This window comes from Elephantulus edwardii, unplaced genomic scaffold (assembly GCF_000299155.1).
Source record: "Elephantulus edwardii isolate Elephantulus edwardi_28Jun2011 unplaced genomic scaffold, EleEdw1.0 scaffold00140, whole genome shotgun sequence".
Classification (NCBI taxonomy): domain Eukaryota; kingdom Metazoa; phylum Chordata; class Mammalia; order Macroscelidea; family Macroscelididae; genus Elephantulus; species Elephantulus edwardii.
This window is the reverse complement of record NW_006399890.1, coordinates 7105345-7131752: the sequence shown is the minus strand read 5'-3', so window position 1 is coordinate 7131752 and position 26408 is coordinate 7105345. Positions and strand designations below refer to the sequence as shown.

The following is a 26408-nucleotide window of genomic DNA, read 5'->3' as shown; positions in this document are numbered from 1 at the left end:
GCCATAATGGAACAACTGTGCCATAGGTGTGCCAAACACCATAATGGCTATCCATCATGGGAAATGTTTGGTGGAGCTCCCAGATTGATTAAGGTGTGGAAGCAGGAGTGGCATCCACTTCCTAAACCCTGTCAGAGACTTGTCCAGAGTACTGAAGAGCAACAACGTCAGGATGGAGACTAAGATACACCTGATTTGGGCCATAGTCTTCGCAGTTGCGTGCTATGCCCTAAGCATCCATAAGTATTGCTACTCGTGGCTTGAGTTTGATTTTCAATTCCTTCAGCTTAAGAAATGCTGAGCAGGTTTGGCCCTTTTTGATTTTCTGACTCCAGCTCTTTGCACATTTCATTATAATACCTCGCTTCATCATCCCATGTTGCCCTTTGAAATTTTCTGTTCAGCTCTTTAATTTCTGTATTTCTTCTTTAAGCTTTGGCTTCTCAGCTCTCTAATAAAATATTCACAGTCTCATCTGACATCCACCTTGGTCTTTTCTTTGTCTTCTGTTATCTCTTCTAGTCCTCCCTAAAACCTCCTATAGAAAGGAACAGTCTTTGACTGTCTTTCCACCATTTTGACCTCTGCACAGTCACTTGGCATCCCTCTCAGACCATGCACTAAAGGCCAGTTCTTTTCTTGGGACCAGGTTCTTTCTTTCTCTTTCAATTTCAACTCTTCCCACCCCACCCCCACCCCCCATCTAACATAATTCCCTGACCGGGAAGAACACCCAAATATAGGCTGGAACTTCCCCTCCACTTGTATGTGAGTAACATAGGGCCTACCTAGATTCTTTATTGGTCTGGCTTGTACCCTCTGGAATAGGCCAAAGATCTCTCTTTCTGCCTTACTCTTCTTTCCTCCTGACTTTCCTACTGGTCCCAAAAGCCGAAGGCCATTTGCCATTTGAATCCAACATTCAATACCAGCCTCGATTCTCAACAGCCTAAAACTATGCATCCCTGTGATTGAGGTAAGAGCCAAAGGTCACTCCCTGAGGCACCCAGGGACTTATCACTTCCCTGTCTGTCTGTTATCTCTCTGCCTCTCCTGACATCTGATTAAGAGGACACTTTCTGGATCTCAGTATGGAGGCCAGACCTGTCCTGGGGACAGTTCTTTGTTCTGCCACCTCTAAAACTTGCACACCTTCAGCATTATGCCTAATTTAAAACATTCTCAATGCTTTAACCTAAATTTGGCTCATTCAACCCATTTGTCCTTCAAAACCTAGGTACTGCAAATGGTCAGAAGTTTCCTATACTCAAACTTTCTTTACTTTCTACTCGAATGTTGCTGTGTTTATTCTACTCAGCCTTTGAGCTCCTCATAACTAACCTCACAGTTAAAATAAATATTAAAAACTAAACATCACCTTCTTCCTTTTCCAACCCTAACTCATAGATAAACTTCATCTCTTTCCTTTTCTGATCCTGTTTGGCAGATAATCCTCATATCATCCTCCCCCAATGCTCCAGACCAAACCATACAAACAAGTCAGCCAAATGCCTCTGCCCCACGCCTCCCTCCTCCCCCAAATCCGCCTCTTCACCTGATTCCAGTACATTACCCTCTATCAAAATTCAGCCAACCAGTCCCTAAAAGTATGTAAAATCTGTCCAGCAACAAAAGCCCCTTCCTGCAGTTTCTTGCCAAGACCTACCTATTTTTAATCTTCTCAAGATAAATTCTAAAACATAGTAAGGTCAAGAAAGTCTTAAACCATAAAACAGGAAGAAAAAATTACCACTTCTATTTTTCTAACTCACTCTGTATTAAAAATCTAACTCTTCCTCAATAAAAGATCATTTTAAAACTTAACCCCTTTGCTTTGCTACCTGTGTAGTTTTACCTGTTTCTTTTACACTCTTTGAAATTTCCTGTAAAAAGTACATGATAAGATTGTAAATAAATTTACTTTTGTTAATAATGTTGTTGTTATGTGCCATCGAGTCGTTTCCGACTCATAGCGACCCTATGCACAACAGCCCTAAACCCTGCTCTATCCTGTGCCAACCGCACCGCCTCTGACACACCCATCCCGATTACCCCAGTCACTGAATCAATCCATCTCATAGAGGGTCTTCCCCTCCTGTGCTGTCCCTCCACCCTCCCAAGCATGATGTCCCTCTCCAAGGACCTGTCCCTCCTGGCAGCATGTCCAAAGTATGTCAGACGAAGCCCCAGAATCCTTGCAAGGAGTAGCTTGGTTTAATCCTCTCCAAGATGAATCTGTTTGTTTTCCTGGCAGTCCATGGTACATTCAGTACCCTTCTCCAGCACCACAGCTCAAAAGCATCCACTCTCCTTCTGTCCTCCCTAGTCATTGTCCAACTCTCTGATGCATAACAAGCGATTGCAAATACCATGACCTGTATCAGGCGCACCTTAGTCTCCAGAGAGACACTGTTGCTCCTGAGTACCTTTGAGAGGTCCCTAACAGCAGACTTTCCCATCGCGATACGCTTTTTGATTTCCTGACTGCTGGTACCAAGAGTGTTGACTGTGGAGCCAAGCAAACTGAAGCTGTGAACCCTCTCAATCTCTTCGTCATCCATCCTGATGCTGCTAATTGGTCCAGTGGTGAGAATCTTTGTCTTCTTGACATTGAGCCTTAGTCCATACTGAAGGCTGCAGTCCTCGACCCTTCGCAGCAAGTGCATGAGGTCCTCCTCAGTTTCAGCAAGCAGGGTTGTGTCATCTGCATAACGCAGGTTGTTAATAGATCTTCCACCAATCTTGATGCCACAATTCTCCTCATAGACCCCAGCCTCTCAGATAATCTGCTCTGCATACATGTTGAAAAGGTATGGAGACAGCATGCATCCCTGGCGTACACCCTTCCCAATTTTGAACCATGCAGTGTTACCCTGCTCTGTTCTGACTACTGCCTCTTGGTCCAAGTATAGGTTTCGTATTAGCACAATTAAATGTTCTGGGATTCCCATTCTTCTCAGAGTCAGCCAGTTTGTTATGATCCACACAGTCAATAATAGTATATATAAAGTAAAATTTGTTAATAGTTAATGTTTCTTCTCTAGCGCAGTTCCGCTGTATAATGGTAAATACATTTGTTGTAGTTCTTAATGTTTTTTTTCTGTTAATAGCTAATTTGTTTCAGGCTGAGTTAGCAATTTTAGTGGCTAATAAGAGCTGCTATCTCTTCCATTTCACCCTAACTCTCCATAAATCAGCAAAAAAGGCCTGTTCATGTCTTGGGTTTAGGTTCTTTCTTTCTTTCTCTCTCTCACCTCTTTTTTTCTAACAATTGTTAAGTTTCCTCTAGTTGACTAGCCTCATATTAACCCTGTGAACAGTAGATCTGAACTCTGTCCTAACCTGCATCATCCCCATCATCCTTGACAAATTTGAGTCTATTGCTGCCAGTACTATATCAATCCATCCTGTGGAGGGTCTTCCTCTCCTTTGCTGACCCTTTACCTTTCCAAATATGATGATGTCCTTTTCTAGGGAATAGGCTTCCCTAACTATATGTCCAAGATATGTGAGATGAAGCTTCACTATCTTTGCCTCCAAGGAACATTCCAGCTGCACTTTCTCCAAGGCATATTTTCTCTTTTGGCAGTTCGTGGGATATTCAGCACTCTTCTTCAAGATCACAACTAAAATGCATCAGTTCATATCTAGTCATCCTTATTTATTTTCCAGCTCTCAAATACATAACAGATGATTTGAAATACTCTGGTTTGAATCAGGTACACCTTAGTCTATGAGATGACATTATTGTTCTTCAGGACTTTAGAGAGACCACTGACAGCCTTCCTAAAGCTATATGTCTCCTGACTGCTGGTACCAAGCGTATATTGAGTGTGGATCCAAGCAAGAAGAAATCATAGACAATTTCAGTCTTTTCTCCATCTATCATAAGGTTGCCTCTGGGTTCAGTGGTGAGGATTTTTGTTTTGTCAGTGTTGAGATGTAACCCATATTGAAGGCTGCAGTCCTTTATCATTTGTAGCACATACTTACAGTCCTAACTTTTACCAAGCAAGATAGTGCCATCTGCATAATGCAGGCTATTGAGAGCCTTCCTCTAAACCTGATGATACCACGTTTTTCTTTGACTAATTAAAAAAATAAATGTTCCTCTTATAAACATCCAAAGTATAAAACCAATTTCTTTGAGGCCAAACATGTCCCTGTGCCCTTATACCTACTTCGACTCTCACTGCTCTACTGCTGCATCCATTAATCCATTGCAGTGGCTACATAGAATTTACAGAACTATGCTTAAGATAATGGGGCTTATTAGGAAGAGAACAGGTTATAATTTAGGTTGAAAAGAGAATGCAATTATTCATTCAAGAGAATTTTTCAAGTACAAATTCTTTGACCTTCAGCTTGTCGACTTTAGTTCAGTGTTATATAAGTTCTCTTGATCCTGCCAATTACAGCATCTCCTCTGAAGTCCTCCAGCAAACTTAGGTGAGAACCCCAAACTCTCTGGGACAGTCCCAGTTCAGCTCTGTCTCACATTGGTCTTTGGTTCTCTACTGCTCTTACTCTCATCCGAGTCCTGAGTTACATAGGTATTTAGCATCTACTGCTGCTGAATCTGGTCATTTTAAACCTGGCAGTATGGTATGACTAATTTCATCATTAATAATCTTCACAGTCTATTTGCATATTCTAACCAAGACTGGTGGAGGAAAGTAATTGTGAACTTAAAACCTGTGTATTTGTCTTTTAAAGAAAGTGATGCTTCACTATTATAATGCTGAATGGGTAACATAGGCTTGTTCTTTTTTTGTTTCATGGGTTAAATTATCATATGTAGCTGATATAATTTAAAAGGAAAGAAAAAGAAGCACGATTTCTTCAAATTTATATCTTAGGATAAATATGAAGTGCATTACTTTTGATTGCCTTGGTATGGAAAGGTAGCATGTGACTGAGAAACATTTCATTTTGCTATATGCATAGGCTACTGTGAGTTGGAACCAAGTCTAGAGTAGCTAACAATAATATTTTATTTTGTTTAAGTAATTGTAAATCTATAGGCTCCATTTACATTGCCAGATGTTAGGTAAAATATTGGAATAATTTTAACAGCTGAAAGTCAGACAAATCTCGTGTGTGTGTATTTAGCATGTGTATGTGTCTAGATATAATTTGCTAATAGAAAGTCTTTCTTTTTTTTCCCTTAGGAAATTTTACCTGGATTGTTTTTAGGCCCGTATTCTTCTGCTATGAAAAGCAAGGTAAGAAATTTAGATTAATGAAGAGATTGTATTAACCAGCATTTTTGGCACATTTTTAATAGCCAGTAGTCTATTTTAGAAGAGCAAGCCTTCAAGTAACTGTGGTAACACTAGTTGTCATATTACAGTGCCCACCTCTGTCCTGATTTATTGACTCATTTGCAAATTACTAGTGAATTATTATGGATTTTTTTGGGAGTTGTTTTTCTTTGAAATCTGTGATTGAAAGATGTATCAAATGATTTCTATTTAGTAGCTTATTTACCCTCATATATTGTTTGTTGTAGTCAAGTCAACCAGTACCTCTATGAACAGCAGAATAGAACCCTGCATAAGCCGGTGCTATCCTTCCAGTCTGTTGTACTGCAGCCTTTCCCCCACTTTTTTTTTTTTAACTATGCTACTAAAAACTTTATTCAGGTGACTATTTTAAGTATTAATAGGGGAATATTGCCACAAAAGCCAGTGATAATAGAAAGAACATTAATAAAGAAGATTTGGTTAAAAATTAGGCAAAGCCTTTCAGGCTAGTTTGGAGGAAAATGGAAATTTCTGGTTAATGCATAATAAAATGTCTTTTATTCATCCCATTTTTTTTAATGACTCAGTTTATCTTATTAAGAGTCTTCCTTTTCTTCACTGTCCTTCTATATGTTACTTGTTTCCAAAGACCAGCCCTTCTTGAAAACATGCCCAAGTATTTGGAGACTTAAGTCTTATATTTCTATTATTGCGGTTGTTGTTGTCTACTGTCAAGTTGGAACTGACCTATAGCTGACGCTCCAGCAAGTTTTCAGAGACAGTAATTCATATGTAAGGAGGTTGTACATCCCTCTCCCACTGAGAAACTGGTAGATTATAACTGCATGCTTTTGTGATTGAAATGCAGTTTCTTACCACTAGGCCACCAGAGCTTCCTGATATTGCTCTTGTTGTTGTTGTTGTTATGTGCCATCGCATCGTTCGCGACTCATAGCGACCCTATGTACAACAGCCCTAAACCCTGCACTGTCCTGTGCCAATCGCATTGCCTCTGACACACCCATCCTGATTACCCCAGTCACTCAATCAACCCACCTCATAGAGGGGCTTCCCCTCCTCCGCTGTCCCTCCACCCTCCCAAGCATGATGTCCCTCTCCAAAGACCTGTCTCTCCTTGCAACATGTCCAAAGTATGTCAGATGAAGCCCCAGAATCCTTGCCTCCAAGGAGCAGCCTGGTTTAACCCTCTCTAAGATGAATCTGTTTGTTTTCTTGGCAGTCCATGGTACATTCAGTACTCTTCTCCAGCACCACAGCTTAAAGGCATCAATTCTCCTTCTATCCTCCCTAGTCATTGTCCAACTCTCTGATGTATAACAAGTGATTGCAAAAACCATGGCCTGTATCAGGCGCACCTTAGTCTCCAGAGAGACACCATTGCTCTTGAGTCCTTTAGAGAGCTCCCTAACAGCAGACTTTCCCATTGCAATTCGTTTTTTTATTTCCTGGCTGCTGGTGCCAAGAGTGTTGACTGTGGAGCCAAGCAAACTGATGCTGTGAACAATCTCAATCTCTTTGCCATCCATCCTGATGCTACTGATTGGTCCAGTGGTGAGAATCTTTGTCTTTTTGACATTGAGCCTCAGTCCATACTGAAGGCTGCAGTCCTTGACCCTCTGCAGTAAGTGCATGAGGTCCTCCTCAGTTTCAGCGAGCAGGGTTGTGTCATCTGCATAACTCAAATTGTTGATAGACATCAGTATTTGCTCATCATAGCTTCTGAACCATAAGAATTATAATTTAAGACCAAATAAAGAACGTTTTAATTATTTAGTCAGTCATTTCTGTGGAATTGGAACCAAGTTATAGCTGACTCTTCAGTGGATTTCAGTGGCTGTAAATTTCACAGAAGATTGCCCATATTTTTATCTTGGAACAGCTGGTTAGATTTGAACTACTTACCTTTGGGTTGGCAGCACAGCTACTTACCACTAGACCATCAGAGCTCTGACTGACTTTTAACATTAGGAAATTTAAACTAGGGAATGATTAGTTTATAAGTTGTATGCTTTAATTGTGGTTTATAGTAGACAAACTATACTGGAATGCTAGTTAATCTATGGATTTGAACCCTGTACTGTTTTGGGCTCCTAATCAAAAGGGTAGGTAGCTTGGATGCACTAGCTACTCTTCAGGGCAAAGATGGAAGTCTTCCATGTCTTAGTCTTCTCTAAAGAATAACAAATGTACAAACTTTCATCATAACTGCTCTGGAGTTTATATTTCAGTATGTCTTTTCGTAGCCATTATTTGACTTTGCTATGTAGATGAATGGGACTATGCGAATGGACCTTGTTAGCCTAACCATAAGGGGATTGGCTATCTCACCATTCTACTAGGAGATTGGCCAGTCTCAACAGTCTACAAAGGAATTAGCTAGTCTTGCCAATAAGCTGAACAGCTGTTGTTGTTAAGTGCCAGCGAGTTGTAGACGACTCAGAGACCCTATGAACCAAAGACATGAACGTTTGTATAACTTTCACAGTTTCTCCATGTTCATAGAATTTCCGGAGACAAGCGATTTTAGAAGTGTATGCCACTCCTGTTTCCAGGCTTGTTTTAATTGGGCAGCTCCACCAAACACTATCCACCATGGTACCATAATCGCATTTGACACATCAGTGCCACAGTGTGAAGAAAAATTAGACCTCCCTCACCATCATCTGGGAAGAAACCTCACCACCAGGAAAAGAGTAGTCATGGCAGAGCTAGAGATCTGACATGAGCTGGTACCTTATGGATGCTACCGTACAATTGTAACTGATTCTGAGAGCCTTTACCCACGTTTGTTAGACAACTGGGGGTAAAAAACTGTGGGTCTCAGGACTAAGACTGAGGCAAGTAGCCAATATTGACAGGACTGAGAACTTTCTAACAGTGGCCTAAAGTCTTGAGGCTCAAGGCTGAGGTGCCTGCGAGTACAGTCCAGCAACCATCCTGATTGTATACTGGTACTAATCTGGATTATCACCTTTTGACTTTGCCAACATGGTTCTGTTTTGTCTCTGAGCAATCATATTAAATTTTGAACCCAACAAAGCAGTAAAATTGGTGTTGAGATGAGTAGAAAGAGTATGGGGTTCATGTCTAACCTCATAGGAATTGGTTTTGTGTTATTGATACTGTTGATGCAGACAGTTCACCTTTGTGAAGTTGAGAAATAGCCATTTGCATATGCCCATATGCATAGTTCTTTTTACAACTACCATTTATTAAACATAGTACTGTTCTAGATACTTTGATAAATACTTATACTTTAAATCTTACAACAACACTGTGAATCGGTATTATTTTCACACAAGGAAACTGAGCTGTAGAACTCATGTTATTAGCCGTGGTAGAATTTAAATTGGGCTGTCATAACTCCAAAGCACAGGGTTTAACCCCTACATAGTACTATTTCCAAAATTATTTTCCTTTAAAGTTCCAATAAAATAAACCCTTTTAATTTTTGGAGGCTGTGTATTAATCTTGAATTATTGAAAAAGCTTACTGATCTTGAGATATATTGCTCATTTAATCCTTCATACATAAGACTCATTTTCGGTGGTGATTTCTCATGTTGAGTCCTGTCTGTTTATTTTTCTAATAGCAAATATAGTAGGATGTTTTTTACTTTAAAACGATTTTTTTCCTCACTTACCTCCTTCTTTTATAGCTATCTATACTACAGAAACATGGAATAACCCACGTAATATGCATCAGGCAAAATATCGAAGCAAACTTTATTAAACCAAACTTTGAACAATTATTTAGGTAAGAATTAAAAGTTTTTTAAGAAAATATCTATAGTTTATTTCAAGTTTAATTATTATATAAGTCTCTAAACGTATATATCTATTTTATAAAGATACAGTACATCTATTTTAAAATCTTTAAATAGGTAGGTGATTGGTACATGTAATGCAGAATGCAAAAGATTCAAGAGCCTGTATATTGAAATGAAGGGTTTTCCAATTCTTATCACCAAAATTTTTAATTCCCTTTCCAAAAGCCTTAGTGCTATCTGGTTGCTAAGTACTTTCAAGTAGATTACAACTCATAGTAACCCTGTGAACAATAAATTGAAATTGAAAAAAATAAATAAAAAACTTTGCCCAGTCCTGCGCAGTCCTCACAATTTCAGCTGTGCTCAAGTCCATTCTTATAGTCACTGTGTCAATCCATCTCATTGAGATCTTCCTCTTTTTCCCACAGTTTACCTCTAGCCAACCACTGATGTTGAGCTTTTCTTCTTATTGTCTCCCAACAGTTGTAGTTGCTTTGATTCCTGTACATTCTTTTAAGGGAACTGTAGTGACCCAGTCCATTAAGAGTTATGGTGCTAATGAAAAGGCAGAAACTATTCAAATCATCAGCAGCTTCTTGGGAGAAAGATAGGCAGTCTCTTTTAGTATAATTTCCAGTTTCAGAAACCGAGTGAAAGAGGGTTAGCTATGAGTTAATTTTGACTTGTTGGCAGTAATTGAGATATTTTTTTAGGTAAGGCCCATATGTATAGTCACCATTTATATTTTTTAAGAAAGATCTGTGCATTGAATAACCTTTGGCTATACAAAATTCTATCATGCAATCTCTAGCCTCATTTCTATCACCAGTGCCGTTTTCTAGCTACAGTTCATGCATTTGGACTACTTGTTCAGTCTAATTTAGAATTTGGTAGAATTCCTCAGTATTTTGGTTCTTATTCCCTTTAGTGTTGTTGTTATTGTTGTCATGTGTTGTCGAGTCTCATAGTGACCCTATGTATAAAAGCTCTGAAGCCTGCCATGTTCTCGCTGATTCCGACACACCTAAGCACTTTGCTCCAGTTACTGTATCTCTCCATCTCATCTGGGTTCTTCCTCTCTTGTGCTGCCCTTCCATTCCTTTTCCAGGGATTGTTGTTGAGTACTGTCTAGTTGAGACCGACCCATAGTGCACCATCTGTCAGATTTTCAGAGGCAGTTAATTGCACTGGAGCAGATTGCCCATTCTCCCACAGAGCAAGCTGGTGGCCTCAAACTGCGTACCTTCGAGATTGCAGCACAGCTTCTTGCCACATGGCCACCAGAACTTCCTCTTAAGGATTAGACATGTAAATTTAATTAGTCGTTAACAGGTCTTATATGAATACATATGAATATTATCCTATCACTGACATGATTTTAGAATAGATTTTGAAGTTTTCTTTTTTGTGATGCATTATATAGTGCCATCACTCCTTGTTATTCCTAGAATAATAGATGATATCATTTTGATACTCAAAATGGCTAATAGCAGACTCTTTTTAGCTCACAGATGCCAAAATACTGATCTCTGTGGTTTTTATTTCACTTTTGGCAATTTCCAATTTTCCCACCTTCATACTTTGTGCATTCCACGTTCTGATTATTATTATTATTTCTTATTTCTTTTTAGCTCACAGATGCCAGAATATTGATCTCTGTGGTTTTTACTTTTGGCAATTTCCAATTTTTCAACCTTCATATTTTGTGCATTCCACATTCTTTTTTTTTTTTTTTTCTTTTTAAAAGGTTTCTTTTATTTTATTACATTTTAATGAAAGTTTACAGAGACTTTGGATTTCCATGCATACATTGTTGCACGCTACCCACCCTTCCCTCCAGACATTCCACATTCTGATTATTATTATTATTTCTTATTTTTAATTGTGTCACATCACATCAGTAAATTGAGTTCTTTTATTTTTCTTGTTCTTATTGTTATGTGCCATTGAGTCATCTGCGACTAATAGTTTTAAACTGTGCTGTATCCTGAGCCAGTCTCACTGACTCAAACATACCTACCAATTACCCCAGTTACTATGTCAATCCATCTCATCAGGATCTTTCTGTCCTGCACTGTCCCTCTACCCTTCTAAACATGATGTTATTCTCTAAGGGCTGATCCATCCTGGCAACATACACAAAGTATGTGAGGTGGAGCTTCAAAATCCTTGCCTTCCCCCTCCCCAAGACCTGTTCTTAGCAGTCCATTATAGTCAGTACTCTTCTCCAGCTCCACAACTCAAAGGCATTGATTCTTCTTCTGTCTTCCTTAGTCATTGTCCAGCTTTCTGATGCATAGAAAGGAATTGCAAAGACCATGGTCTGATTCAGGTTCACCTTAGTCTTTAGACTGACACCATTGCTCTTTAGCACTTTGGAGATGTCTATGACTGCAGACTTCCCTGATGCAGTGTATCTTCTGATTTTCTGATTCCTGGTGCCAAGAGTGTTAATTGTAGAGCCAAGCAAACTGACATGGTTAAGAACTTCAATCTCTTCTCCTTCATAGTCCTTGACTTTTTGCATCAGACACTTCAGGTCTTTCTCAGTTTCAGCAAGCAAGGCTGTGTTATCTGCATAAGGCATGTTGTTGATGAGTCCAGTCTTGCTCTTCCTCATGAAGTCAAACCTCCCAAATGATCTGTTCTGCATACAGATTGATATGATATAGAGACAAGATGCATCCCAGATGTACTTCTTTCCTGATTTTGAACCATGCAGTGTTTTCTTGATCTCCTCTGAGTACTCCTTCCTCCGTATTTATTCCCATACAAATAAATAAAGGTTAAAAAAAAAAAAGAACACCCCAAAAACCAAATAAATAAAGGTGACCTGACAGAGTGGAAATTATTGAACAATATCACTAATACACATGTGAGCAAAATCCTGCTGAAGATTATCCAAAAACGACTGGTAGTTCATCGATAGAGAACTACCAGAAATACAAAACGGATGGATCTTGTGTGAAGGCAGAGAGTACCAGAAAAATGTCTTACCTGTGTTTCATTGACTATGCAAAGGCATTTCACTGTGTGGATCACAAAAAAATGGTGGCTAATTTTAAGAAGAATGAAATCCCAGAATACTTGATTGTGTTTATACGAAGCCTCTAGGTTTAAGAAGAGTGAAATCTCAGAACACTTGATTGTGTCTATACGAAACCTCTTGGGTCTTTTATTAGCAGAAAAGTATATCACATCATCATTAAGGCAGACACTACATTGAGAAGACAGTAAATGTTTTCTAAAGTTGAAAATTCTAGGACAGATGGTTGCTTTGCAAATAATGAGTATGTAATCCTTCATTATGAGCTCTTTTTGTCTTTTTATTTCTGAGTGTACTTTGATCCAGAGGTAAATTTTTTATATAATTTTCTGTTTTCATGGTTTCCAAGAAATTTGGAAAGTTAATTTTATATATACACACACGAGTTGTTGGTAGTTTTTTGTTTTTCAGTGTTTCAAATACTGTGTTTACAGCAAAGTAATTCTGTTTTCAGATACTTAGTCTTGGATATTGCAGATAATCCAGTAGAAAATATAATACGGTTTTTCCCAATGGTAAGTATTAATATTTTAATTTAATTTATTATTTGTCCCTCTAACTGTGGCTTATAAAGCATAAGGTTAATTTTGAATTAATATATACAAATGAGATTTTAACTCCTGTATAATTTTTAAACTTCTAATAATTACATTTGTAGCATTTTAGAAATTCATGCGTTAAGTTCACTTTTAGTCACATAAATTAGCAGGAAATGCCTTGATTATTTTCAGTGTATTTTATTTCTTTGTGTGTATGTTTTATACTTAGGTTGAACCATATGTTTTATTATAATCTATTGTCTTTTTCCTTTAGACTAAAGAGTTTATTGATGGGAGCTTACAAAGTGGAGGTAAATAATATTTCCTTTACTTAGCTGATAATTTAAGGAGCCCTTATGGATGTAGTATGTTACGTGTTGGCTGAAAGGTCAGTAGTTCTAACCCATCAGCCAGTCTGTGGGAGAAAGACACAGTCTCCTTCCATAAAATTTTATAGCCTTAGAAATGAGAAGGGTTGTCTTGATTTGGAATCCCCAGGAGGCTCTGGTGGCTTTGTCTACAGAGATTTGCTGCTAATTCAAAAGCTGAGCCTTTCTGGTGGTTGGAATGCACTGGCAGCTCCTCTGGAGAAAGAGGGCAATCTCTTCTCAAGAGATCAGCTTCAGAAACCCAAAGGTTTCAGTTTATTTTCAGTAATTTTTTTTTTTTAAGTACAGTATATGGATGTTGTTAAAACTATATAATAGGACTCAACTGGGAAAATAACCTCATTTCTATTGAGTGGGAACCAACTCAGAGCTGGAACATTCCCATCTCTGCTCCTGACTTGGGTTTCTGAGGCTATAATAACCCTGAGAGAAGATGGTCCATCTTTATTCTGAGGAGCCGCTGGTGGGTTTGAACCACCAGAATGAGAAGCTTTTGGCCTCACATTGCAACTTCTTATAGACAGTAGAGCTCCCTATATATAATGTTGTTGTTGTTGTATACTGTTGAGTCGGAGCTGACCCATAGTTGACCCTCTGGTGGGTTTTCAGAATCAATTAATGGCACTGGAGGAGATTGCCCATCCTCCCACGGAGCAGCTGGTAGCCTTAAACTGTGAGCCTTCAGGATTGCAGTGCAGCTTCTTGCCACTAGGGTTTATATTTTCCCACTATTCCTGCTGTTTTATTTGTACAGGATTCCTTCTTAAACATCCTGTGGAGCTGTTTTCAAATAGTTTCCGGTTTAAAATATCTTTAATAGTCTTGTGTTCTCTACATTACAAGTAAAATAAATAAATTTGAAAACAGTAAAATAAGATTTGAAAATCACTAAATAACAACATGCTAAATTGTTATTTTAGCTATGAATGATGTATTTTCCTGTCATACTATTTCTGTCTTTTAGGAAAAGTTCTTGTCCATGGAAATGCAGGAATCTCTAGAAGGTAGGACATTAGTGATAATCGTTCTCTCTCTAGAATTTAAATAATGAGTTGTGTTTTGCTTTATTGTTTTGGGGCTGGGTTTTTTTTTTCCTCTCTAAATTTTTTTTCCCCCTTCTTCAGTGCTGCCTTTGTTATTGCATACATTATGGAAACATTTGGAATGAAGTACAGGTAAGTCGGTACTCTGAAATATAGTAAAAATTTAAATTCTTCTTAAAATGAAGCAATCGTGATGATCTAGGAAATAATTTCCTGTGATCATGTCTTCTAGGCATGTTTAAGCAAATGCTAATATCACAGTCTCTGAATCCTTGTGATTTACCTTTTATAGATTTTCTGGGCTAATAATGTTGTTGTTTGATTGGACTAGTGCTGACTTGTTATTTTAAGAAAAAGTAACATTGATGGAATATTACTTGCTTACAGACTTAGTTATTATGTTTCCCTGTACTAGTATTTGAGTGGAAAATTAAGCAGTCTCTAACTCCTATTTGCTTCATTGTACTTTTTGTTTCCAGACCTGTATTTTGCAAACATACCTTGTTTTAAAATACAAGAAATAATAACAAAAGGCTCTTGAGCTTCTCCAAAACAAAACCCTGCTAGGAATACAGTATTTCTTTTCTCAGTACAAGTGAGAAATCTTGTAGTAGTCTCGCCCCTCTCTTAGTCCATTCTAAACTGCTCCATTTCTAAATCCTGTCTTTCAAATCTGTCTTCCATTTCACCATTCTAATGCCCTAACCCAAGGTTCTGTCTTATCTCCATTTAGTAGTTTCCTTTCCAGTTTTTTTTGTTTGTTTTCCACATTAAAGATCAAAGTATTATATCAGATTATAGTATATGCCTAATTTCGTCCATCGTTTTGATCTGGGACTAGATCCCACTGGGTTATGGTAGACTTAATATGTTGCCACGTTATATTTGCTTATTTTTTTTTTAATCTGACCATATAATTACCTGGCCTCTAAAATATCTCAAATGTTTCTAATCCCTAATAATTTTGAAATGTTGCATGAAATTAGCCATCTTTGCTTCTTTGGTCTTTATAACTTTCTCACCATCACTCCTTCCACTTGACCTGGTGTATCTGTATTCAGCATTGAATCTATATGCCTAACACATAGTTGACATTCAAATACTTGTTTGTTTGGCATATCTTATATTTATGATAAAAAGTATACTTTTAAATGGATGTTCTTAAAGGCATATTATTTGAAGACAAATATTTGATTACTTAATTGGTGGGGAAGATGTAAAGTGTGTTGGTGGACTTTTTATATGTTTTTTTTTATTTGGTATTTTGTTGGTAATAGTATTAATGAAAATCTATTACTCTGGTAGTAATGATTATAGGTACTTTCATCTCAAAGTAATGCAAAGTAAATATACTTCTGATAAAGAGAAGAACTATGTTACATGTCTGTGCTATTGATGTTTTTCCCACAGTAGCTCACTTCCCCTTTGTATTACAAGGCATATAATTATGATTTCTTATTTTAGGTAAAGTCCTATTTTAAATCAATTTTGAAAGAATAGAAATTTAAAACCTAATGTCATTTCTTTCATTTTTATTTTGCTTTTTTCAGAGATGCATTTGCTTATGTTCAGGAAAGAAGATTTTGTATTAATCCTAATGCTGGATTTGTCCATCAACTTCAGGTGACTGCTCCTTGCTATAACAGTCATAAAATTAGAAGGGTTAAAAATAAAATTTCCATGTAATTTACATATAGTATATACTTTGCTTTACTTAAAATTGCCATATTCTGACTCATTTGACTCTGCTCAAGTTTAAACTCTTGTTTTATATTTTCTAAAAATTATAATTTGAGTGGAAGTTTACAAAGTATGTTGTTTTTGCCTTATATGCCTAATATTGTTCATCCTTTTGATCTGGGACTAGATCCCACTTGGTTATCATAGACTATGCACTTAATATGTTGCTACATTATATTTGCTGTTATTTTTAAGTAATAAATATCTTTTATTAGTTATATATATATTATTAGCTGTATATATAATATGTATAATAAATTATATATATTTTTTTAGTTGTAGATGTAATTCATCTAATACGTATCTTAGAATTTTAAAGTAGCTTATATAGGTGATTTTAGTTTGTAGTAGTTTATCATACAGTAGATTGGGGTATTTTTGTTTTTATGTATATCATACTCTTTCTGTTTTTAAAATTCAGCTTTCTATTTCACTGTGCTGTGGGACAGTTTGAGTTAGAGTTATCTTTTTCTTGATGTTTTGGTGTATGTTGTTATTGTTGTTAGGTTCCATCAAATCAATTGTTACTCATAGAGAGACTTTGAGCAACAGATCTGAACCTTGCCCTATCCTGCAACATCCTCACGATCTCTGCCATGCTGTGGTAGTCACTGTGTTTACCGTGAGTGAGGGACTTCTCTCTTACTGACCCTGCTCTTTTCCCAGCATAATGTCTTTGTCCATGGACTGACGCCTTCTGAGAATACGCTCAAAAGAGATGAGGTATTTTCACCAAGTTTCACCATCCTAGCCTTTAATAAACACCTGGTGCACAGCTAGGAGCTGATGACATTGATGAATGCAACCTTCTAAAGATTAAGTCCCTGTGTGCATCAAACATTTTTTTTCAGCAGTGTGAAAATAAAACCAACTGACTGGGAAAGAAGTTTGGCAAGGACATCTCAGACAAGAGTCTTATAATGAAAATTTATTTACCGAATACTACAGAGCCTCCACAAGAAAAAGACTACTTGGGGAGCTCTGGTGGCCTAGTGGTAAGAAGCTGCAACTACAATCCCAGAGGCGCACGGTTCGAATCCACCAGATGCTCTGCCGGGGAAGGAGGGACAATCTCCTCCTGTACCAGTCAGATTTGATTTGACGGTACACTCACACAAAAATAATAAAATAAAAAAAATTTTTTAAAAAAGAAAAAGACTGCTAACCCAATTACAAAACGGGCAAAAGATATGAAAAGACTTTTCACAGAGGAAGACATTCGGATAGTCAACAGACTCATGAAGTGCTCAAAATCATTGGCAGTAAGAGAGATGCAAATCAAAACCACAGTAAGATAGCATCTCAAAACAATTACCTTGGCAAAGTTTAATGGGACAGCAAGCAATGCTTGGAGAGGCTGTAGAGAGTATGTTGTTGTTGTTGTTGTTATGTGCTGTCGTTGCTTGCGACTCATAGTGACCCTATGTACAACAGCCCTAAACTCTGCTCTGTCTTGTGCCAGTCACACTATCTCTGACACTCCCATCCCGACTACCCCAGTCACCGAATCAATCCACCTCATTAGCGGGCCTTCCCCTCCTGCACGGTCCCTCCACCCTCCCCAGCATGATGTCCTTCTCCAAGGACCGGTCTCTTCTTACAACATGTCCAAAGTATGTTAGACAGAGCCTCAGAATCCTTGCTTCCAAAGAGCCACCCGGTTTAACCCTTTCCAGGATGAATCTGTTTGTTTCCCTAGCAGTCCATACTCTTCTCCAGCACCACAGCTCAAAGGCATCAATTCTCCTTCTATCCTCGGTCATTGTCCAACTCTCTGATGCATAACAAGTGATTGCAAAGACCATGGCCTGTATCAGACGCACCTTCGTCTCCAGAGAGACACCATTGCTCTTCAGTACTTTGGAGAGGTCCCTAACAGCAGACTTTCCCATGGCAATGCGCCTTTTAATTTCCTGGCTACTGGTGCCATGAGTGTTGGCTGTGGAGCCGAGCAAACTAAAGCTGTGAACAATCTCAATCTCTTCGCCATCCATCCTGATGCTGCCAATTGGCCCAGTGGTGAGAATCTTTGTCTTCTTGACATTGAGCCTCAATCCATATTGGAGGCTACAGAGAGTATGAGTATGGATAAATATTCTCCACTTACCTACAGAGTTCTCAAAGGCCTATTAGAACAGGCTAGCCAGTCTTCCTTCTTAATCTGTCTTAGTATGGAAGCTCTGCTGAAATCAGTCTACCATGATTGGCTCTGCTGGTATTGAAATACTGATGGCATAACTTGTAACTTCATAATAACACAAGCCACAACAGTGTGGCAAACACTGATTAGTACTGGTATATGTTGTTGAGAACCACTGAGTTGGAACCAACTCATAGCTGACTCTCCAGTGGGTTTTTAGAGGCAGTAAATTGCACAGGAGGAGACTGCCCACATTTATCCCACAAGCAGCCGGTGTATTCACACCATGTGCCTTTGGGTTGGCAATGCAATTCCTTACTACTAATCCACTAGAGCTCCCTGATAGTATATAGTATTTGCATCCTTTAAATTTGATATTTTATTCAAGAATCTGTTAAGTCATTTTGTTGAGGTGCTAGTGCTTGGTTGATTGGTCTCTGATATCCTGATGCTCTTCCATCATTTTGGATGGTTTTGCAATCTGCTAATATCATTTAAGGAGCTCTGGTGGCATAGTCCATAAGGATTTGCACTGATAACCCAAACGCAGCTCCGAGAGAGAAAAATGGGCACTCTCCTTTCAAACAGTTTACAGATTCCCAAAGACCTGCTGGAGGATCAGCTATGAGGAGATTCCAACTAAACAGTAATGAGTAAGGTCTTGTAAGGAGAAATAAATGTGAGTTTTCAAAAATGGCTTGAGAAAGCAAAGACCAGGAATAGTTGGAGGATAGGCCTTAGTGATACACTGAGGAAAGCATTGTAGGTAGAGGGAATAACATGTCTTGAGGTGGGAATCTTTTCTGTTGTCTAGGAATTGTAAATATTTCAGTGTGACTGGAACAGAGTAAGCAAATGAGATGGTAGGGAATGAGGTAGGTCAAATGTTTAGATCCATGTTGGCCATTTTATGTGAAACTTTGTGAAACATTACTCTTATAACAGAATCATTCTGGCTACTATATTGAGTGTAAAAAACTGTAGAGTGAATTTAGGGCAAAGACAGAAGCATGTAGTCTTATTAGGATGCCATTGCCGTATCCAGTTCCGAGAAAAGTAATTTATTACCTCCAACCAAGTGGTAGGAGGGAGGGTGGAGGTTCTAGTGAGAAGATAACAGATTCTAGATTCACTTCAAGATGTAGGTAATAGGCTTTGCTTATAAATTGTATGTGGATTCAGAAACAGACGCTAGAATGACTTTAAACCTTCTAACCTGAAGATGGTCGTTGCCACTGACCAGTAATGAGGGAGGAGAAGGGAGAAAGGGGATATTAATTTTTCAGGATTTTGTTGTTGTTGTCCAAGATGGGAGGGAGCATAACATGTGTCCATGCTGAAAGAGAAAGGGAGCATTAATCCTGCCTGAGAATTGTAAGGTTCACTTAGTTGTCATAGTTAATATGTCATTATCTGTTGTCTTTTTTCTTCCATGAAATTATTTTTCCTTTGGACTTAATTCAGAGAAGTCATATTGGCTTAAATTTCATGGAAAATTCTAATTTTTTTTTACTAGTTACATTGTATAATGGTGGTGTGTTCTTCATATGCCTTTTGGTTATAAGGTTGTACTCATTGCTTCTCCCCCCCCCTCCCCTTATGGCATCTTTATAGAAGGTCTACAGAACTCAAACCACACCCATTGCCAGGGAGTCTGTTTCAACTGTTAGCAATCAGTAGAACAGAGTTGGATTTCCAAGGCTGTCATCTTTACCATGTGAAATTAATTGTGGATTTGAAACTAGCAATTTAGTGCTTAACCACTGCATCACCAGGGCTTCTAATAACATGTATACAGATTCTTTTTTTAAATTATTGTTGTTTAACTTTTAGTTTGGTTTATATGTCTTAGATCAGCTGTTTGTCCAAAAGTTTGTGAGAAAGAGGCCAGGAGAATGGTTGTGGAAGGTAGACAGTTTGAATTTTCCCAGTTGTTTTAGATGACTTTAATATGCCGTGCCTCTTCCCAAAGCCCACTCATACTTCCTATTTTATCCATGCCACACAAGGCTTATTGACTTTATCCAGCTGGAAGCACAGGATTATTTTAAAAGACTTTAGTGTGTGCGCGCGCGCGCGCGTGCGCGCACACACACACACACACACTTGTATTTATTAAATACTTTATAGAGAGCCTACTCCTAACCCAAAGACCAGTCTCTGGTGGTTTGAATCCACTAGTTGGGTCCGAGGAGGAACCATGGGCAATCTCCTCCCATGTAGTTTCAAAACTCTGTAAGATCAGCTGTGTTGATTCCAACTCAACAATGAGTTAAATACTTTTTATTGATATATTAATTTGATTTTTGAAGTATTTTACAGCTGTATACACTGAAAGATTTGTTTGCATCATATCTTAAAAATTCCTTCTCTATGTGCTTCTGCTTCAAAATCAACTGAGACCTGAACCTCTAGTAGGTATCCAGGCAGAGGCAGTAAATTGCATGGGAGGAGTTTTTTCTTTATTCTTGTTGTGTGCTATGAAGTCAACTACGAACTCGTAGTGACCCTGTAAATACTGGATCTCTACCCTCTCGTGCACCATCCTCATCATCTCTGGTATCCTTGAGCCCATTGCTGTAGTCCTTGTGTCTGTCCATCTTGTCGAAGATCTTCCTCTTTGCTGACTCTGTACCTTCCCAAAGAGGATTTTTCCCAAGGACTGGACCTTCCTAACAACATGCTTAATGTATGAGAGATGAAGTTTCACCATCCTTGCCTCCATGGAGCACCCTGGTTTTACATTCTTCAAGACATATTTGTTTATTCCTTTGCTGGTGGTTGTGTACAGTCAAGTTGGAACCAACCCAAAGCTGACCCTCCCATGGGTTTTCAGAGGCAGTAAACCACACGGGAGGAGATTGCCTATCTTTGTTCTGCAGATGAGTTGGTGGATTTGAACTGGGTACCTTTGTCTTGGTAGTGTGATTGCTTACACTAAGCCACCAGAGCTCCCTATTTCTTTGGTACTATATGGGATATTCAGTACTCTGCTCCAGCATGAATCAAAGGCATTGATTCTTCTTCTATCATCCTTAGTTATTGTCCAACTTTCAGGTATATAGCAAATAATTGAAAAGACCATGAGTTGGACCAGGTGGACCTTCACCTTCAAGTGTGACGTTGTTACACATTAGCACTTTGGAGAAGCCTTGAAAGAAGATTTCCCAGTGCAACACATCTTTTTGGTATCTTGACTGCTGGTACCAATGGTAATGGTTGTGGGTCCAAGTATGATGAAATTAACAATTTCAGTCTTTTCTCCGTCTTTCGTAATGTTAACTATTGGCCCAGTGGTGAGGATTTTTGTTGATGTTAAGATTATTTTATTCTTATTGAACTTTTATCTCATTTTTTTCAACCATTTTATGATATTCCTAGTACAGGGTATTTTTTAGTAAGTAAGTCAGAAATCCTACAGCTAACACTTCAGTGGCTGAGACCCCATTCTAATTGGCAATGGAGTCTCTGACACCTTAGTACAAGTTATTAGTCTAATTTGATTTATAGTCACCAGTTGTTGTTGACAAGTTCCGCGAGTCGCAAGAGACTCATAGCGACCCTATGAATGAAAGTCCTGGACACCTCTTGTATAACTTTCATCCTTTCTCGAGGTTCATAGGGTTTCCAGAGGCAAGCTGTTGTGGAAGTGGATGCCACTCCTGCTTCCAAGCTTGTTTTAATCGGGGAGCTCCACCAAACACTGTCCACCATGGGTAATCATTATCACATTTGATGTGTCAGTGTCACAGTGTTGTTTCACAGCAACCGTGAGTTACCTCTGTACAGCAAGTGGATGTACCAAGGTTACAGGACCTAGAAGAATGTTTCACCAAAAATAATCAAAGGCAGGCCTGACGGCCGCGGAGTAGAATCACCCACCTTTGGCTTGGGAGCATGGCTTTCTGTCCGCTAGGCCAACTGCTCTCTCTCACTCTCTTTCTTTCTCTCTCTAGCTCCTGTTGGTGGTGGTGGATAGTCACCAGTAGTTGGAAAACTACATAAATTAAACTTTTAAGCCTGCATTTCTCTTATAATAATACAGTAACACATTTTCATTGTAGCCTAAGATTAATATTGTACAAGTTAATCATTGTTTTGAATATCCATAAATTTAATTGTATATTTCAATGTAAATGAACTCTTTTTTAGGAATATGAAGCCATCTACTTAGCAAAATTAACAATACAGATGATGTCACCCCTACAGATAGAAAGATCATTATCTGTTCATTCTGGTACAACAGGTAAGGAAATTTTTTTTTCTTTTCTTTTTGGAGAAAATTGTGGGACAAAGAGGGTGATGTGAATGGTGCTATGATTCTTTTGCTTGCTACAAAATACACTGGATAGTTTAGGTTGTTAACAGTTACAGCTTGCTCAGATCCACAATCAACACTCATAACACCAGCAGTCAGGAAATCAAAAGGCGAATTTTATTAGGTAAATCTGTCAGGGACCTTTCCAGAGTACTAAAAAGCAACGATGTCAGTCTAGAGACTAAGGTATGCCTGATCCAGTCCATGGTCTTTGTAATTACTTGCTACGTATCAGAGAGCTGGATAATGACTAAGGATGATAGAAAAATTGATGCTTTTGACTTGTGGTACTGGAGAACAGTCTTGAACATACTGTGGATTGCCAAGAAACCAAATAGGTCCATCTTAGAGAGAGTGAAACCAAGTTTCTCCTTGGAGTCTAGGACTTTGAAGCTCCATCTTACATGCTTTGGGCATGTGGCCAGGAGGGACTAGTCCTTGGAGAAGGACATCTTGCTTGGAAGGGTGGAGAGACAACTCAGGGGAGAAAGACCCCAGATAAGATGGATTGATATGTAACTAGGACAATGGGGGTAGGTGTGTCAGAGTCAATGATAACTGGCTCCAGACAGGGCAGGCTTCAGTGCTATTGTACACAGGGTTGCTATGAGTCACAGGCAACTTGATGACACATAATAACAACATCATCAGTCTATCTTAAAGAAGAAAGAAAAGACCAAACTAAAAGCCAACCAACCAAATTGCTATTGAGTCAGTTCTTGCTCACAGTAGTCCTATAGGATAGACAAGAACAACCTCATAGAGTTCAAACCTGCAAATTTTTTGAGTGAAAGTTTATAAAGCATGTTGGTTTTCCATGCAATCATTCATATACATTTTGTTTTAGAACATTAATTATCATTGGTTAATGTGTCTAATCAATCCCTCATTATGTATTGTCTTTCTCTTCACCCAACTTAACTATTTCTTAATTTTCACTCCTTCCTTTCCCATCTGTGTTAACTCCAAAATTGAGTCTATGTGTATAAACCTTTCATATTTGTCCTTTTGTAACTGACTTAGTCACTCGGCATAATTTGTTGTAGATTTATCCATGTTTTGCAGTATTTCCTGATTTCTTTATTGTATTTAAGTGTTGCATAATGCCCTATTGTGTGAATGTACCATAGTTTATCTGTTTGTCTGTTTATGGACACTTGGGTTGTTTCCAGCTCTCTTCCGTTTTAAATAATGCTACAGTAAACATGAGTGTGTGTATGTCAATTTGTGTTAAAACTCTTCATTTCTTTAGGATATATACCTAATCATGGGGTTGTTGAATCAAATGGCATTTCTATTCCTAACTTTCTATGGAAGCACCAAGCTAGTTTCTGCAGTAGTTGCACCATTTTAATATGTACAACACTTCTAATCTCTCCGCATCATCAGCAGCATTTTATTGTTTGATAGTTTATTGAACTTTGCAACTCATTTGTTTTGATTTTCATCTCTTTAAAACCAGTTCCCTGGTAGCATGGCCTATAGGGAATTGTGCTGTTAACTGAAAAGTGGTTTGAGTCCACTAGCAGCTTTTTAGGTGAAAGGTGGGCGTCTCCTCTTATGCAGTTTATAATCAAATCATGAGTTGGTTCTGACTTGATGGCAATGAGTTTTTTAATTCCAAAGCTGTAAATCTTTACAGGAACAAACAGTCTGTGTTGGGCATTTCAGTCCTAACAGGTTCTGAGGAATCCTGTTTCTAGGCTGGCTAAGTGTTGACCTGCTAACTGTCAGGTTGGTGGTTTGAATTTCCTAGCCATTCTGCTCCATAAAGATTGAAAGCTGTGGAAACCCTGTGTGGCAGATGTGCTCTGTCCTATAGGATAACTGTGAGTTGGAGTTGGCTCAGCAGTAATGCATCCAAGTGTTTTTACTGGGGGAGGAGAAGCTGTTTAGAAAAGTTAAGTAAAAATGAACCTCTTTATTTGCTGTATGCATCCCATTCTCCCAATTTAAATCTTCTTGCCTGATACTCATAGCAGCATCTGTGAGAGCAAAAGGGAAATGAAAGCAGCATGAAAATATGTAGATACAAAATTAATTGTTTAAATTTTTTTTTAAATTGTGATTTTAACAAAAGTTTACAGAAAGGTTGGAGTTACATTCATTTACTGTTGCATCTTTTCCTCCCTCCTCTTTCCTTCCCCTTCCCCCAGTTTGCATTTGCTTAAATTTTATGTCATAGCTTATGCTTATGGGATGGAAAGTATAACATTGTGTGTACTTGGATCTACCAACTAGTTATATACTTCTGTCTTCTGAGAATTTAATTTCCGAACAGTTTTAAAAACTAATTACTATATGCCGTAATTGAGAATCTTGGCAGCAGTATGGTTCAGTGCTCAGCTATTAACCAGCAGTTTGGCAATTCAGCCAACACACAGCAGGTCCCAAGAGAGTAGGTCCTTAGTAATTTGCACCCAAAGAAGTTATAGTCTGGAAAATAACTGTAGGGCAGTTATACCATCAAATACTGTTATTGTGAGTAGACAGATGGCAGCCAAAAACAACATTATGCCCTCCTTAACTCCCAGGAAGAAAAAATTGATAATTAAAGTTTGACAAAAATTTCTGGAGTTTATACATAGTTACTGTAAGAGTAAAATTTTTGTTAGTTTGACATTCATTTAATGTTACATTCATGTACTCCTTTTAGGCAGTTTGAAGAGAATGCATGAAGAGGAGGAGGAGTTTGGAAACATGCAAGTGGCAACTGCACAGAATGGCTGACTCAAAACCAACATTCTAAAAGATGCAAATTTCTGTTGAAAAGGAGAAAATACTAAAGAAAAAAAAATAATGTGAAATGATAAAAACACAAGTGGTTGCTTTTCAGTTATATGTTGCTTCCAAACATGTTTCTCTAACTTGTTGAGCAACATTCTAAGAAGATTTTGGACTTCTGAAATAGATGGCACTGATGATTTAGTCTTTTTTTTTTTTAAAAAAAAAAAACCTTTACAATTTTATTATAAACCAAGAATTTTGGACTTGTAAAGAGGTATTATTGCAATAATGCACTTTTCATACTTGAAATTTATTTGTATGATATAGTTATTACTTTAAAGAAATGCAAGTTAGGGGGGATTTGTTTATAAAATTTGGGTAATTTATAACAAGAATTTACTAAAGTTTGCTAAAATTCATTTTGTGTTCTATACCATTTTAAAAATAATTTTTGCAGTTCAATTTTATGATGGAGCATCTTGCAGAAACATTAAAATGTAGGAATTTGCTACATTTCTTGGTATCACTCAAGACCTTAATTACTTTCTTTTTTAAATATTTTGATCCTTTATTAACAATCATGACAATAGCTAACTTCTTTTACCTTAATATCCAATTATTGCGTCCTTTCTTATAATCTATTTCTTTTAAAAAAATAATGAACAAAAAATATTTTCTAGTACCAGATGCTCTCCCCACTCTCCTAAAAAGGGAATGTTTTATGAGACTTTCTATTCATTTATTTTGGTAAAAACCAAATATTCTATATGTTCTTTTCAAATCACCTAGTCTGTTTTTCTTTGTCCAAAGTGGTTCTAGATAGATAGCAATGTAGTACTATTGTTTTATTTTCCTTAAATGAAGCCCAGAAAAGTGCCTTGCATCATTTAAAAATTGTAAGTAAATCCAAGGAGCTCCCAATTAATAGGTAGAATAGTAGAAATTCTTAATGTTTTTCTGTAATTTCTTTTTAAAAAAAACTATATATTAAACCTACAGTGTGAGGCTTGAAAACCTCAGCAAATTATTGGGAATATGAACTGTTTACTTCTGTTTATTTTAAGTTGTCTTAATGATTCTGTGAGGTTGCTCAGACAAAATTTTCTCTTTAAAAGATGCATTTGTTGGGAAAGGTGATTTGTAGGATACTTCAACGTGTTTTAAATTAGCTTTATAATCAGTTCTTTAATCTTTCCCAGAGTCCCCCATAATTTGCATTAGCAAAGTCACTTTATGGATCCTTGGTTTTCCATGTTTTTATTTATATGTATAAAAATTGTTCTAAAAAAAACACTTTTCTATTTAAGTAATTGACATGAGGGAGGAGAGGAGTGTTTTTAACTCTTTGTAGTTTATGACTTTAGGGTAGCACACAAAAAGCTCCTTTGTATCTCACTTCTTCTTAGTCCTCTCTTGAGGTGCTTTACTAA

General features: G+C 37.8%; 1 protein-coding gene across 1 annotated transcript in view; it reads left to right on the top strand.

Moving 5' to 3' along the window:
• Nucleotides 1-24981, top strand: part of STYX (serine/threonine/tyrosine interacting protein) — a 35913-nt gene extending 10932 nt beyond the window's left edge. The window contains exons 3-11 of the mRNA XM_006894359.1: nucleotides 5172-5225; nucleotides 8926-9023; nucleotides 12537-12597; nucleotides 12896-12932; nucleotides 13975-14014; nucleotides 14135-14185; nucleotides 15604-15676; nucleotides 22086-22179; nucleotides 24908-24981. Coding sequence (XP_006894421.1) covers nucleotides 5172-5225; nucleotides 8926-9023; nucleotides 12537-12597; nucleotides 12896-12932; nucleotides 13975-14014; nucleotides 14135-14185; nucleotides 15604-15676; nucleotides 22086-22179; nucleotides 24908-24981 — 582 coding nt within the window. The remainder of the gene's footprint in view (nucleotides 1-5171; nucleotides 5226-8925; nucleotides 9024-12536; nucleotides 12598-12895; nucleotides 12933-13974; nucleotides 14015-14134; nucleotides 14186-15603; nucleotides 15677-22085; nucleotides 22180-24907) is intronic.
• Nucleotides 24982-26408: the final 1427 nt, after the last annotated feature.